The 17,148-nt window shown below is 42.7% G+C and overlaps 1 protein-coding gene across 1 annotated transcript in view; it reads left to right on the forward strand.

The window, feature by feature from the left end:
• Positions 1–737: 737 nt before the first annotated feature.
• The window catches only part of LOC309551109 (putative cation-transporting ATPase 13A5), a 252,741-nt gene continuing 236,330 nt past the window's right edge, over positions 738–17,148 (forward strand). The window contains exon 1 of the mRNA XM_082251555.1: positions 738–845. Within this exon, the coding sequence (XP_082107681.1) occupies positions 801–845 (45 nt within the window). The 5' untranslated portion in view covers positions 738–800. The remainder of the gene's footprint in view (positions 846–17,148) is intronic.

A 17,148-nucleotide genomic window follows, 5' to 3' on the forward strand; every position in this document is an offset into this window, starting at 1 on the left:
TATCATGCCCCCCTTACTGGCATGGATCAATAGTAACAGATTTTGCTTTTTAGCCATACAGTATGATAGTGGCTTGTGGAAAAAATACTAGCATTAAAGTGATTGTAAACTTTCACCTTGTAAAACAACCAATTCAGTTTAAACTAGAAATGAAAGGCAAAACATTTTTTTTTTTTTACATCTATACAAAAAAGTTATAAATCATTTTTTCCCTTTAAAAAAAAAATGATCACATTCCCTCTGTTTTCAGCTGCATAGGAGCTGGAGGAGGAGAAACAGCAGTATACTGAGCTTGCCAGGGAATGGCTGTACAGTGGGGGCGTGTCAGGACAAGTCTGATCATTGGAGGAGAGTTCCCAGCATAGCTAGAGAACTGACCATGGTGTGCTTTCCTGCTTAGTCTGTTTTTTTATTAGGAAAGAAAGGGACTAGCAGGAACACAAGAGATTTCACATAAAGGAAGCAATATAAAGAGAACAGGATACTTTCTCATACAAGTACATGGTACAGCAGGTACATATCAGAAATATGAAGTGTTGGGGTAACAAAGGCTTTAAATGTTGTGTTAGTATATTTAAATTTCACATTTCTCACTACAGTTGCTGTACAGAGGAATGCCATGAGAATTTAGCCTTAAGCATATCTTATACAATGATCCCTGAAAAACCAGAGCTGCTACAAAAGGTGGAGTTTGCTGAAGGAGGTGATTAGAGAGGGTGTACACTGGCTAGAATATCTCAAGGCTCATTAGGCAGACAAGTTCCCTCTATGTGACTTATCCTGGAGAACAGCACCCAGCAATGACAACACAGGGAGTTCTTAATGAAGGCCAGGAAAATGAAATGGTATGGCACATTTTCTTTGTTTATTTTACTTACAAACACAATGCTATTTTAATCCAACTATGCATTTAAATGAACTAATGATTTATGACTGAAACCTATTAGGTGAAAGTGGGAATAGCTACAACATATAAAGTTCTATAGACAGATTAAAATGTAATATTAAGTCTGAAAAATTGCAGTGTTACTAAATGGAGTGGAGTATCCTGTTTTGCAAGTGTTAAAAAAGAATTAACAAGTGTTCTGAGCCTGTAGCATTTCAAAGTCCAAAGTACCAATCTGATTAATATAATAATCCGACATACTTCGACCCCTTCGCTTCCCCTTACTAGCTTGATTAGTAAAAGTAAATATGGGGTTACATGTAGAATCATGCATGTATTAGCCAACTTCCAAATGTTTTTTTTTTTTAATTGATGCATAACCATACATGCCTATTTTGGTGAACATGTATGCTTTTGCACTATGTACCACCTCTGGAAGCATCCATGTTTGGGAAAACCGAGATTGGCTTGGGTGTAATTTATAAGCGTTGCTACAATTAATCTTCTCACTTTAGAGTTGACACAAGTGTTGCCACATCTTTATAATCTACTTTACTAACTAGCCTACCTAATTGAGGGGCGGTTCACACTGGTGCGATGCGGGAACCCTGTGAATCAACTGCGGGTTCCCGCATCGCATGCAGTTCACACTGCCATATGCAAACTGCTGAGAGTGTCAATACATAACGACACCCCCAGATTAGTTCGAATATCGCAGTGCGAGCTGTCAGTTCAGACAGGAATTGGATCATATAGCTGTGAACATCCATGCGATCGGATTCTGGTGCGGGCCAAAAAAAAAGGGTCCTGTGTGGCTTTGGTCCGAATGCGATGCAAATTCAGCCATGCAATCTGTATGGCTGAACTCTCATCGCACAGACATTGCATGTGATTTGCGCAGAAGTGTGGAGCGAATCACATGCACTGTCTCACATCACATATGTGTGAACCGGCACTTAGTATAAACTGAATGGATTGTTTTGACAATATCACACTAGATGTTATTGGTAAATCTAATGCTGATGATCTGATTGTGCAATGAACTGGTTGTTTTTTTGTATTTCTTTTGAACTTAGCGAATTTGGATAATTTTGACTATTTTTATCCCTTTTCAATTGATTTTGCAGCATCCAATTGAAACTGAAAATACTGTATGTAGGTAGATAAACTGTGCAGGGTGCCCTTCGAGCTTTCTTGTCCCAGTATCATTTTACCAATTTCTGCCTAAGTAAATGTATTTTGTGCTGTTTGCTGTTTGCACTTAAACTATATGAACAATAAATATATTATTTAATTTAGCACAAATAGCACTTTATATGGAAAACACCACCACTATATGGGCAACCATTGTATGATTTGTATTACTGTATTTTTTGCCACTAACTTGTAGCACATAGAGCACTAGCACTTTTTTGAAGCAGGGTGCACTTATCTGATTTACAAGTGGTAATTTATATTTGAGTATCAAAGTGGATATATTCATTTTACGCACAACATCACTTTATATTTCTACACTACATGGGTAACACCTGAAAGACCGTTTATTAAAACTTTTTACATACCACTTACACACCCCCTCTTAACAGGTAGCGCCATAAACCAACAATTTACATGCAACACTTTGACATCGTACCCCAACCCCCAGGGGTAAGTTGATGGCAGCTTATACCCCCAGATTTGAGTAGGTTCTCTGTAGCGCTGGTTTTACTTTCAAAAATTTTTTATTTTGAGATAACAAGAGAACAAGAATAATCAAAGAACAAATGTAACAAAAGCAAGTTGGGTTACATATGAGAAGGGATCTAAAGTTACATGTCAAACTGAAACAGCGCTAAATGCGGAATACAAATCAACACCGGTCTCTGGGAAACACGCTAGCCGACTTATACTGGTAAGTGGAGGGCAAGTTTTGTGAAACCCAGATCCGGTATTCCCCTTACTCAGGCTGTCCATTTTCCCCTATAACATAAAAAGGCAAATGGTACAACAGAGTCGTCCATATCATAACCCCTTCTCCTAAAGCAGGACAGAGGGAAGGGAGGATAATGCTGCCATATATCCAGATATGAACCCTCCCAGGGAGAATAGACCCAAAAAGGAAAGACTTTTAGACAAGGAGAAAAGGGTAGAGCAGGAAGAGGAAGGTAGGAAAGGGGAGAAAGAGAGAGAAGGGGGAGATAGCAGCTGCGCCTCGAGGAGACGCTCCTGAACTAGAGAGCATTAAATCAGTCCTGGAGTGAAAGACATACCCACATAGTCGGCCTATGGCTCCTAAATTTTTTCAAACTTAGCTACTGTATCTGTCAGGGTGCCTACCAACTTCTCCTGTGTCATGATCCACAAAATTTTGTTTCTGATCTTCCTCATAGAAACCGCACACTGTTTCCAGGCCGCTGCAATCGTCATCTTGACGCCCAGGATGTAGCGCTGGTTTTATCTACTCTTTTCATTTATGAACAGAGCTTATTATGAATCTGGTCCACAGCGCAGACAGATTTTTCTATTGCGGTTTTCATCACCTCATTGACTAAACAACTGGGTTAAACCATCAAATAAAATTCTGTGCATGCATGATAGAGATTGCACAATCAGATTGCAGTGTGTGTGGCCAGCTTAAAGCCAAATGGTAGTTTCCAAGGAGACGTTTGGAGAGAATGTGGAGTAGGAGCGGGTCGGTGTGATAATGGGAGGATGGCAGGCCGGAGGCAGAGCGGTTTACAGCCATAGGGGACAGTGACTGCACCAGTAGGTCTCCAGGGTAGTGCACTTACCTGAAACGGATTGCTTTATGGGAAGGTTTGACTACAAAAGTCCCTCAATCATTCCAGGTGTTATGAGGATAGACAATCTACCTCCCTCCAGATGTGAAGTACCTTAGTTTCCTTTTTTGTTTCATATACATGGGGGAGGGTTATATACTTACCTCTAAGATTGAAGAACGTTGTTGCATTATACACAACCCTGAGGAGTACAAATCCTTATTGCCGAGCATGAGAGTGTGAGACACATATTGCTGGTGAGTATATATCCTATGGGGAAGTGGTGACACCTTTTTCACATGGTGTGGAGACTACTCAAGTGATAACATTTGATTTTCACAGACTGATATATGCACATATTCAGCCATGGATATGTTCACTTTGGACTTTATAAGATTATATGCACTTCATTACTACTGAGAGTTATTTATTGTAGTATCTAGCATTTATTTAGCGCCACTATTTACCTTCACTTTCTATTTGTTGGTAGATTTGTTGTTTATATGTCACTATGTAAAGTGGCAGCTATATCTGGTCTAACATTTTGTTGTTTCATTCACTATGGCGTAGTGGTAGGATAAACTATGTAGCCAGGTTTTGGTTTTAGACCTGAGGAGGTTTTAAAGCCAAATTGAATGTTTAGCTTAAATGAGCTAAAAACATTTGGAATACATTAAAACAAAAGGTTTATAATATCATGTTTTTTGGATAGCAGCCAAATCTTGAGTAGAAAAGACTGTTCCCTGCCAGTGTGTTGTAAAGGAGGAATCTTTCCCACGGGTCTGAATTTTTAGACCTCTGCAGAGAGACCACTGAAATCTAAAAAATATGAATGGGAGTGAACTAAAAAATAATACTACTAAATAAAAAGCGCACATAGTTGCTATAGTCAAGTGGTCCATTATAAGTGTATTTTTATTTTCCACCTATTGTCATGTAGGCTGGGAATTTTCTTGCTGTACAGTGGGCTATAAGCTTTTTAGATTTTTGCAGACTAGAGATGGCTCGAAGCAAGCCAAAAGCATGGCCACAATGAACTACCAGTCTAGAAGTCTACAATGTAACTAGGTGCTTGTCTAATCATGCAAAAGGTGAATACTATGCTTCACATGCTTGTAATTTCAGGAAATAGGCATGAAATAAGGTATATCTCTTCAGTACGAGGACGTGTTTTCAAAGTTTAAGTTGAGATGTGTTATGAAAACATAACTTGCTATTTTTGGACAGTTGGTAATAGTTTCCAGCAGATGTTACCTATATATGTGCCTTCACTGATTTGTATATGTACATGTATTGTATATGTACATGGAGAAAATAGGTCATTCACTACTGAGGGTGTAGTGTCCACCTGTCCAACCAGTTTCTAGCAATCTATTAAGTAGCAGGCCATTTAAATGTGTTTATCTGCAGATGAAAGTATTATTTACTTACACCAGAACAATATAGCTGTCATCCAACAGAGCTCAGTGACGTCACCATGCAGTGTGCTAAGACAAAATTCAACAGGAGGTGCATGATGGCATAAATGCTCTATAATTTACCAATGAGTGATTTTTATACAGTTTGCAAAAGTACTTGATTATATATTGATATCCACCTCATCTGTAATCCCTGCTAGTGATGGGAGGATCAATTCACACCTAAGGCTCCATTCACACTTGTACGACTTCCAAGGTGCGCTGACTTTGGAGTAACTTTGATGCAACTTTGGATGGGTGCAACCTAGATAGGACTTTGGCTTTGACCAGTGATAATGCACATCTATTGCACTTAAGTTGCATTGTATAACATTCAGGTACCACTTTCATGCAACTTCTGAGGGTTAACATTGAAGTCTATATCCAGAAGTTGCATGAAAGTCGGAAAAAAGTAGTGCATAAACTACTTTGAAGTTGCTGCAACTTTAACCACTAACCGACCGCTCACGTTGCTGTTACTGCAGCAGAGCGGCTCGGCTGGGTCCAGCAACGTAGACCTACGTCGCTGGATTCCTCCCTCTCTCGGCAGCGCGCGCGCACCGCCGGAGGCTCGCTTCCGCTGTATTCAGACACAGCGGGAGTCGGGCCAGGGGAGGAGAGGCAGTGATCACCGCCGCTCTTCCCCGATCGTCGGGGAAAAAGTGCGGAAATCCGCCCGCTTCTGTAAACAAAGCGGGCGGATCTCCTCTGTGACAGGCAGGGACAGATCACAGGATTTAGCATAGCTGAACCTGCGATCTGTGTCTGTGTCACACAACCCCCTCCCCCCACACACGTCAGTAAGCATGAGGCACACATTTAACCTCTTGATCACCAACAGTGTTAACCCCTTCCCTGCTAGTTTCATTATTACAGTAACAGTGCATATTTATAGCACTGATTACTGTAGTAATGTCACTGGTCCCCCCAAAAGTGTCAAAAATGTCAGTTAGGGGTCCGATCTGTCCGCCGCAATGTCGCAGTCCCGCAAAAAAAAAAATTGCAGATCGCCGCCATTACTAGTAAAAAATAAAAATAAACAATAAAAATGACAAATCTTTCCCGTAGTTAGTAAACGTGATAACTTTTGCACAAACCAATCAAAATACGCTTATTGCGATTTTTTTTACCAAAAATATGTAGCAGAAAACAAATTGGCCTAAAATGTTATAACATTTTGATTTGTAATTTTTTGGGGGGGGAATGTCATATATCAGAATGTGAAAAATATTGTTTTTTTTTTTCAAAATTGTCGCTCTTTTTTTTAAAAAATTTAAAATCGCACAGGTGATCAAATACCACCAAAAGAAAGTTCTATTTGTGGGGAAAAAAGCGCAATTGTCCGTTAAAGTAACGCAGTGCCGAATCGCAAAATATGGCCTGGTCAGGAAGGGGGTAAAATCTTCCAGTCTTAAAGTGGTTAAAAATACGCTCATTGAGAATTTTTTTGTCAAAGACATGTAGCTAAATACATTTTGGCCTAAATATATGACAAAAATTGAATATATTGGATACTTCTTAACTGTCAAAGTAGAAAATGTCAATTTTTTCGCACAATTTTCGCTCTTTTTTTTATTAATATCGCAAAAAATGAAAAGCGCAGAGGTAATCAAATACCACCAAAAGAAAGCTCTGTTTGTCTGAAAAAAAGGACATAAATTTTGTTTGGGTACAGCATTGCATGACCGCGCAATTGTCAGTAAATGTCGCGCAGTGCCGAGTTGAAAAAAGTGGCCTGGACGTTAAGCAGGAAAATCCTCTGGGGCTAAAGTGGTTAAGTCACGCATATAAGAATGGGTATTATTAGAAGACATGGGGAACGACTTGATGTCCAAAGTTGCATGACAAGCACACAAGTGTGAATGGAGCCTAACAGTCACAAATCACAGGGAATTTGGCTGTTTGCTCCAAGCTGTGTGTGGGGAGGAAGGGCTGGTTTTACTTCACTAGCAGTCCACTTATTAAACTGCTAAAGTGGGTCAAAGAATCAATTACCAGTTTACCTTCAAGCAGCACCCAGTGCTAACATCCTCCATGTTACAGTTGCCAATTTGTCATTTATAAACAGCTTTTCATGGCAGAACATAATGCTGAACTCTGGATACAAAAACTTTAGGTTAAATAAATTGGGCAATGGCTACAAAAGATCTGCTCTGTGTGCAGCCTATTGCTTCTGGAGGGGAGGGGTGGGCTTTGGGGAGTTGTGCACAGTCCCTTACCTCCAGGGAAGGGGGGGGGGTGCTGCATTTTACCTGTGGGGGGGAGGGGGTGGTGTGCGCAGCCTGTCCCTCTTCTTCTTTCTGCTTCCCTTTCCTCTCCATAGGTAAGGTCATCACAGAGAGGGACGGGAGTAGTGGTGCTAGGAGAAGGAGCGGGCACCCTCTGGCGGTGGGAGGGTGGCAGTGCAGGTTGATTCCGTAATTCTGTGATTCAGTCAGTAACACACTTCCTGCCCTAGAGCAGCAACTCACCCTCTGGCAGTGGGAGGGTGGCAGTGCAGGTTGATTCCGTAATTCTGTGATTCAGTGATCCATCCATGTATTTATGGAGGAGCAGCATTGTCACCCTAGAACAGGAAATGTGTTAGCACTAAAGATTACCATCTCCTCTCCCCATTTCCATAACATGGGGTAGGTGTTCTGTAGTTCTGACAAACTTCCTGATAACATTGTTTTAGATAAGAGTGCAGAGGACACAGAACTGGCCCCTGGATTTCTGGTGATCAATAGGAATTTTTTGCAAAAGATATACAGTATAACACATTGATTTACTAAAACTGGAGAGTGCCAAATCTGGTGCAGCTGTGTATGGTAGTCAATCAGCTTATAACTTCAGCTTGTTCAATTAAGCTTTGACAAAAAAAAAAAAAAAAATATAAGCTGATTGGTCTCTTTGCAGAGCTGCACCAGATTTTGCACTCTTCGGTTTTAGTAAATCAACCTTTACTTTTTTATTAGTATATTTAACAGACCAGGGAAGCAAAAAAGAGACGTTATGGTTACATACAGTTTAAGATTTTGACAAGGAGCCCCTCCCCTCATGCTGCTATTCACCTGCGGCTGCAAAGTCAGATTTATAAATAACTGGCATTCCCTTTGTTGCAGCAAGATATAAAGTACTGTGTGTCCATTTTTTAAAAGTGATAATCCTAAATACCTTATTGCACAGCGCTCCTGTGCAGTCACATGACCTCCCTCTGCTGGCTCTCATACGTCAGAGGGGAATCTCAGCGCCTCCCGCTGCAATCCTTAGGGAATCAGGGAAGGAGAGCAGAGGTGCGTCACTTAACCACACAGCTGAACTGTGCAGGAAGGTATTTAGGATTCTAATTAAAAAAAAAAAAAAACTGACACACAATACTTTATATCTTGCTACATCAGAGGGGATGCCAGTTATTTATACATCTGACTTTACAACCGCTTTAAACTGGCTGTAGATTATTCTTTTATTTTTGTTCATTCAGCTAGCATTTTTTCACAGAAATGAGGTGGACAGAACAATCCGTTTCTTAATTCCCCTCCCTCCCACCCTGAGCGACAAAAGGGTTTTCTGCTTATCTGCTCAACAGAAGTCCAACAGGGACAGACACACATGGATTGAAGTTTGGGTCAGATTAGAATTTCAATCTGTCTGTGGCCTGCTTTAGCTGCCCTGTAGTAGTCTACAAACCCTTTACGCATCATGCTTCCAATGCTGATAAAAGAAACCTTCAATTAGGCTGCCAGTTATGAGCTCTTCTTAACTGTCGTGCTGATCCTCTTGCTTCACTGCTGTCACCAAGGTGACTCAGAAAGTAATCAAGCCAGTAAGTTAGCATACTGGCCAGTCAACTACCCATTTTAGAAGTTTCCTGGGAGATTCCAATATTTGCACAAATTATCACTGTTTGTATAATTGCCATTCACAATAATGGGATTTTATATAAATGTAGCACAGCCCCCATAGGGGCTGCTAAATTTGTTCACTTCCTCCGCACTCCCTTGACCCCGAGGCACCTCCAACCGGCTGGACACTATCAGTTCTGACATGACAACAAGGACACTTGGATATCAGTATATCAGTTTACTGATGTAAGCAGAAAATAAACAGGTACAGTTTCAACACAACAGGAAATATAAGCAAAAAGGCAAGATTAAGATTCTAAGACCCCGTTCACACTGGGGCGACCTGTCAGGCGACCTGGTCGCCTGACAGGTCGCCGTAGATCGCCTGCCATAGAGAAGCTGTGGACCCGTTCTAATAGGAGCGACATAAGTCGCTCCGACATAGAAAAAGGGTCCGGAGCTTCTTTGGGGCGACCCGGAGCGACCTGTATTGACTTCAATGATATGAAGTCCGTGCCGGCCGCTCCGAGGTCGCGGTGCGAGCTGCGCACCACGACCTGTGAGGTCGCCCCGGCAAGTCGGATCGCTCATATGTGAACCGGCTCTGAATCTCCAGGTCCCAAAACCACTATGAAGCCCAAGACTCAGAATCCTATGCAGCAATAATATAGGCTGTGAATAGATATAGCAATATCTAACTAGAGATGCATATATATATATATATATATATATATATATATATATATATATATACAGTGGGGATCGAAAGTTTTGGCACCCCAGGTAAAAATTTGTATTAATGTGCATAAAGAAGTCAAGGAAAGATGGAAAAATCTCCAAAAGGCATCAAATTACAGATTAGACATTCTTATAATATGTCAACAAAAGTTAGATTTTATTTCCATCATTGACACTTTCAAAATTACAGAAAACAAAAAAAATGTCGTCTGCAAAAGTTTGGGCACCCCGCAGAATTTATAGCTTGCACTGCCCCCTTTGAGAGGCTGAGACCTGCCAGTGTCATGGATTGTTCTCAATCGTCGTCTGGGAAGACCAGGTGATGTCAATCTCAAAGGTTTTAAATGCCCAGCTGACCTTGCCCCAACAATCAGCACCATGTGATCTTCTAAGCCGTTGTCTAGAAAACTGAAACTGAAAATAGTTGACGCTCACAAAGCTGGAGAAGGCTATAAGAAGATAGCAAAGAGTTTTCAGATGTCAATATCCTCTGTTCGGAATGTAATTAAGAAATGGTAGTCATCAGGAACAGTGGAAGTTAAAGCAAGATCTGGAAGACCAAGAAAAATATCAGACAGAACAGCTCGTAGGATTGTGAGAAAAACAATTCAAAACCCACGTTTGACTGCACGATCCCTCCAGAAAGATCTGGCAGACACTGAAGTTGGGGTACACTATTCCACTATAAAGAGATACTGTGGTATGGTCTTCATGGAAGAGTCATCAGAAGAAAACCTCTTCTACGTCCTCACCACAAAAATCAGCGTTTGAACTTTGCAAATGAACATATAGACAAGCCTGATGCATTTTGGAAACAAGTTCTGTGGACCGATGAGGTTAAAATTGAACTCTTTGGCCGGAATGAGCAAAGGTACGTTTGGAGAAGAAGGGGCACAGAATTTAATGAAAAGAACCTCTGTCCAACTGTTAAGCATGGGGGTGGATCAATCATGCTTTGGGGTTGTATTGCAGCCAGGCGCACAGGGAACATCTCACGAGTAGAAGGAAAAATGAATTCAATAAAATTTCAGCAAATTTTGGATGGTAACTTGATGCCATCTGTGAAAAAGCTGAAGTTAAAGAGAGGATGGCTTCTACAAATGGATAATAATCCTAAACACACCTCGAAATCCATGGGGATTACATCAAGAGGCTTATTTTGAAGCAAAAACCCCCTTCCTTGTGGGACTTTAGCGGTAACAATGGAAAATCTCTTGAAAGAGAGGATATTATATTTAAAATAGTATAATTTATTTTGATTCAAGTATAGATAGTTGAAACATCATCATATCACCAGGTATTGCATACATTATTTAGACATATTGAATTCCATAAAATGATACAGTGAAATCATCAATACGTAATATACAAAATACTGTTGGAGGAGTGTTAACAAAATCCAACGCGTTTCGAAGTTGTCAAATACAAAAATCTTCCTCAGGGAATCTGCATTCACTCCTGAAAAGGCATAATTGAGTATAAATTATAAGTCCCACAGAGGACATACAAATATCAATGCTGCAATGGTATTTACATCAATTCAATTCGAGAAAATATGCATCCGCGACCATTCTTCCCCAAGATGTTTCTTGGAAATCTCCCGCTCCCCCCCCCTCTCCCCCTCACCACCACCCCAAACTCCCCCCCCCCCACACACAAAGCACCTTGATGGAATTCCCAGTCCAGTTAAGCCACGTACCTGCAAGAATAGCACCCCATGGGATTTCCCTCCTGGGGATGCACCTGATCTCCCAGATCCGAAAGCTAGAGTCAGGTGTATCAAATTGTGGATATTTCTTAACCTGAAAACAGTGAGTATAACATGTGATCTTTGTTGAGGGACGGGTTAACAATTTGAGTTGCTAAAAGTTCACCTGTTGCCTGTTGCAACAGGTGAACTTTTAGACTCACCTATCTAATTAGCAACTCAAATTGTTAACCCGTCCCTCAACAAAGATCACATGTTATACTCACTGTTTTCAGGTTAAGAAATATCCACAATTTGATACACCTGATCATTGGTGTCCAGTGGCATCCAGCTTAGCTGTGGTTAACAGGTAAGTCAAAGGATTGTTATCAGTCTTGACCACGAAGTAGGCTTCATGAAGGTAGTCCCTTAACTTATCTACTACAGCCCACTTAAAGGCCAGGAACTCCAACTTGTGAATAGGGTAATTCTTCTCAGAAGGGGACAGACTATGACTAATATATACTACAGGGCACAGTCTCCCTTCAATCTCTTGATACAACACTCCGCTCAATCCATCCCGACTGGCATCCACATGTAATTCATATGGCTTTGCTGTGTCTGCATAAGCTAGCACAGGGGCTTTAGTAAGACTCTTCTTTAGCTTCCAAAAAGCCTGTTCACACTTAGCACTCCACTGAGCTTGGAGGGACTCTTTGGACCCCCGAGGCCCCTTCCTCAGTGTCATTGGCCAAGGAATCTTCTCCTCCTACTTCCTTCTTCAGTAACTCATTCAGTGGCTTGGCTATTTGAGCAAAATTCTTAACAAATCTTCTGTAGTAAGAACAAAATCCCAAGAAGGATCTCAATTCCGTGACGGTCTTGGGCCTTGGCCAAGTAGTGACAGCCTCAAGCTTCTTGGGATCTGTGGATACCCCTGCAGCAGATACCACATGCCCCAGGTAAGTAACGGACTTCTGATAGAACTGGCATTTCTCTAAAAACAGCTTCAATTCTTCTTCGTAAAGTCTCTGGAAGACCTTTTCCAGGTGAGCCTAATGCTCCTCCAGTGTTCTTCCAAAGACAATAATGTCATCTAAGTATACAAGGACTTCGATCAAATTCATGTCGCCCACTGTATTTTCCATGAGGCGCTGAAAGGTTGCCGGGGCCCCAGCCAATCCTTGGGGCATTTGGTCAAATTTATAGAAACCCAATGGGCTGATGAAAGCAGTCTTCCCTCGATCATCTGGGTGCATGGGTATCTGGTAGTATCCGCTTTTCAAATCCAACATACTGAACCACTTGACACCCAACAAACATTGCAGCACGTCTTCAATACAGGAGTAGTGTATTGATCTGGGATGGTCCTGTGATTCAGAGTGTGATAATCAATGCACATTCGAATGGTCCCATTCTTCTTGCGGACCACCACTATGGGGGAGGCATAAGGACTGCGAAACTCCCAAATAACACCAGACTTCTTTAATTCCGCCAATTGCTCCCGAAGGTCTTCAAGATCACTCAACGGTATTCTCCTAGCCCTCTGTCGGAAGAATTTGTCCTCACTGAGGCGGATCCGGTGCTGAGCACTCTTGGCACATCTTGGCACATCCAACATCATAATAATAATAATAATTTTTAGAGAATAATTTCTCCCATCTGGATAGCTGAGTCTTCACCCGCTCCCCCCACTTAAATGGGATAGCTAGGTGCTGGGTTGGAGTGTATTCCTACTCATTTGTTTTCCTCCCTTCTTCATCTAACTCTGAAGGAGTTAGGGGCATGGCAGCACACTCACCCCAACAACATCCGGGGCTTCTAACTGACTGGCTGTTTCGTGACATTCTGAACACTGACAGGAACCCTTCACTTCTCCATAAAGCCTTAGTTGGAACTATCTCAGGGACCAACTCTATCCCCTTGTCTTCTCCTAGCAGATCTCCTTCCAACATCATGAAAGGACCCGGCTGATCCCAGGACAGCTTCACCATTGCCTTCATGCAAGCTCTCTCTCCTGACTTCAACACCCCTTCTCTGGTGTCCAGCCGCCACAACTTCCCCACTCCTTCCACAGGGGTCTTCTGCTCTTTCACCACTCGCTGAAAGGCTTGCCTTAGTTGTGGGTGCACTTCTTCTTCTGCCGAGTCATTTTAGGCTAAAGGAGCCAAGTCAGTTTTGGTCCCAATAATCAAAGAGTTCTGCTTGGCACCAGGAGGTCGTGGGCACACCACAGCTAGTGTGTCAAACACCTCCATCTTCACCCCTGCTGCCGGTTGAAACAAAATCTTCACGGGGATATACCCATCATAGGGGAACTTTTGGGGTCCCAAGCCCCAAATCTCCAATTCTTCCAACTTGCAAAGGGTAATATGCTTCAAGTGTTTATAATAGAAATCCCGATAGAGTATTGTTACTTGGGCCCCTGTATCCAACAGAGCCTTGGTGTAGATACCCTCCACTTGGAGCGGCACTATGGGAGATGGCCCCACTAATTTTTTTGGCATCAGCCCCTTCACAGGCTCAAACAACTTTCGCCGAACTTTAGGCACTGTTTTTTTTGTTCTACTTCGATTAACCTTCGGTGGGAGTTCAGCAGTCTGCACTTCTACTGACTTCATCCTGGGGGTCCATGTTCTCTTTTCTCAGAGTAGAGTGGAGGTACTGACCCCCTGTGTCTCTCTCCCCAATCCAGGCGACCCCCATAGACCAACTGAGATATCGGGGGAGTGTGGAGGAACAAACCTCACCCTGCGGTGACTATGACCATTTTAACTACTGTTGGAGCTCACATTTGTCGAGGGACTCTCAATTGGCTCCTTCACTGAGGTTCCCCGAAGTTGTCCGCCTTCTTTGAGAAAAATAACTTCTGCAGTGCTTTCAACAATTCTTCCAACACTTCAGGGCTCAAACCTCTCTTCGGACACTTAGCTGGGAAATCCCCCTTCTCTCCACATTCGAAACATCCCCTTTCACGAGGGGGGGGGGGAGTTGGACCCTTCTCCTGGCCTCTGGCATCGTTCCTTGAGCTTCCATGACCTGCATCAATGTTTGACACATTTGGGTCTGGGCCTGTGCCACCTGGAGCATCAGATCAGTAGAATGTAGATTATCATATGATTTCATTTTCTCCCCTGCTTCTTCCTGAGGGTTCACTTCCAGTTCCACTTCACTTTAATCTTCATGGAGACTGTTTTCAACTCTGACCAGTCAGGCTGCAGCTCTCTCCCTTCTCCCCTCATTATTCAGCAGGTCTCTTACTCCTTGGCTCTTTTCTTCCAGGAGGGCCTCCTCCTCTCTTACTTCTCTCATGAGTTCAGGATAGGTGGGGGTGTCCCGGACCCCTTTCAGCAGAAGCTTCAGAACAATAGGGTGATTGGGTCGGACCCCTTGCAATACTCTGTCCAGCCATAACTGATCAGCATCCTTGGGATCAATGCCCTTCAGCAGGATCTGATGTAATATTTTATCGACCCAAGAAATGTATTCAGAGAGTCTCTCTCCCCTCTGTTGATGAGTGTGGTTAAACTTATACAGCAAAACTGTGGTCTTCTCCACTCGTCCAAATACATCAAATAGAGCATCCAAGTAGTCTTCAGCAGTACAGTTCTTACTACCCATCCTTAAATTCTGGATCACTTCAGCGGCAGGACCTCTCTCGCTCAGTCTCTGTCTCTTCACTGCTTCAGAAACACTTCACTCATCTACTGCCTGAGTGGCCTGGGTCACCCAGCTTTCAAAGTGTTCTTCTCCTACTGGAGCAGGCAATTGGCCTGAGAAAAAACTTAGTCTCCGGTAGCTCTGCCCAGCTCTGCTAGACCTGTTAAGGACCAGACTCTACTAGCCTACTCAGATCAGCATAAAAGAAAGCAGGAGGAACTCCTGTGCCATCAGCATCCTTCTTCAAAGAGCTTTGGCTGCTGGAGGCGAGGGAGATCTCCCTTCGCTCTCTCTCTTCTCCAAGGGGAAGAACACTTTGGCGGGGACCTTCTCATCCAGCATCACATAATTCACCGTAAAGCATTCAGGCACATTCTCCCGCCATTCTACGAGCACTTGGACAGCATCCAACACGTAATCGGCTCATGCATCCACTATGTAGGTCCTCTGGTCTGGGGCCAAAGCTCTCATTCAGCGTCTGATTTCTGCTTCTATGCATTCACTTCCAGTAACTTCAAGGACGATGCTTCGATCTAGGTGGGCTCCTTGGAAATGAGCCCAGGCTTGGGAGAGAGTCAGGTTCATAACTCCTCCCCATGACTGGTTTGTGGGCGGGTGCACTCAGGGCTGAAGTGGCACCGAGGATCCCAGACGAGCCCCCAAATGTAACATGGCCCTCACAGGGGCTGCTAAATATGTTCACTTCCTCTGCACTCCCTTGACCCCGAGGCACCTCCAACCCGTTGGACACTATCGGTTCTGACATGGCAGCTCAGAGAGACAACAAGGACACTTGAATATCAATATATCAGTTTACTGATGTAAGCAGAAAAAAAACAGGTACAGTTTCAACACAACAGGAAATATAAACAAAAAGGCAAGATTGAGATTCTGAATCTCCAGGTCCCAAAACCACTATTAAGCCCAAGACTCAGAATCTTATGCAACAATATTATAAGCTGTAAATATATATAACAATATCTAACTAGAGATGCAGATATATATATATACATATATATATATATATATATATATATATATATATATATATATATATATATATATATATATATACAGTGGGTACGGAAAGTATTCAGACCCCCTTAAATTTTTCACTCTTTGTTATATTGCAGCCATTTGCTAAAATCATTTAAGTTCATTCTTCTTCCTCATGAATGTACACATAGCACCCCATACTGACAGAAAAACACAGAATTGTTGACATTGTTGCAGATTTATTAAAAAAGAAAAACTGAAATATCACATGGTCCTAAGTATTCAGACCCTTTGCTCAGTATTTAGTAGAAGCCCCCTTTTGATCTAATACAGCCAGGAGTCTTTTTGGGAAAGATGCAACAAGTCTTTCACACCTGGATTTGGGGATCCTCTGCCATTCCTCCTTGCAGATCCTCTCCAGTTCTGTCAGGTTGGATGGTAAACGTTGGTGGACAGCCATTTTTAGGTCTCTCCAGAGATGCTCAATTGGGTTTAAGTCAGGGCTCTGGCTGGGCCATTCAAGAACAGTCACGGAGTTGTTGTGAAGCCACTCCTTCGTTATTTTAGCTGTGTGCTTAGGGTCATTGTCTTGTTGGAAGGTAAACCTTCGGCCCAGTCTGAGGTCCAGAGCACTCTGGAGAAGGTTTTTGTCCAGGATATCCCTGTACTTGGCCGCATTCATCTTTCCCTCGATTGCAACTAGTCGTCCTGTCCCTGCAGCTGAAAAACACCCCCACAGCATGATGCTGCCACCACCATGCTTCACTGTTGGGACTGTATTGGACAGGTGATGAGCAGTGCCTGGTTTTCTCCACACATACCGCTTAGAATTAAGGCCAAAAAGTTATATTTTGGTCTCATCAGACCAGAGAATCTTATTTCTCACCATCTTGGAGTCCTTCAGGTGTTTTTTAGCAAACTCCATGCGGGCTTTCATGTGTCTTACACTGAGGAGAGGCTTCCGTCGGGCCACTCTGCCATAAAGCCCCGACTGGTGGAGGGCTGCAGTGATGGTTGACTTTCTACAACTTTCTCCCATCTCCTGACTGCATCTCTGGAGCTCAGCCACAGTGATCTTTGGGTTCTTCTTTACCTCTCTCACCAAGGCTCTTCTCCCCCGATAGCTCAGTTTGGCCGGATG

This window comes from Pelophylax lessonae, assembly GCF_965119305.1.
Source record: "Pelophylax lessonae genome assembly, chromosome: 3".
NCBI lineage: Eukaryota > Metazoa > Chordata > Amphibia > Anura > Ranidae > Pelophylax > Pelophylax lessonae.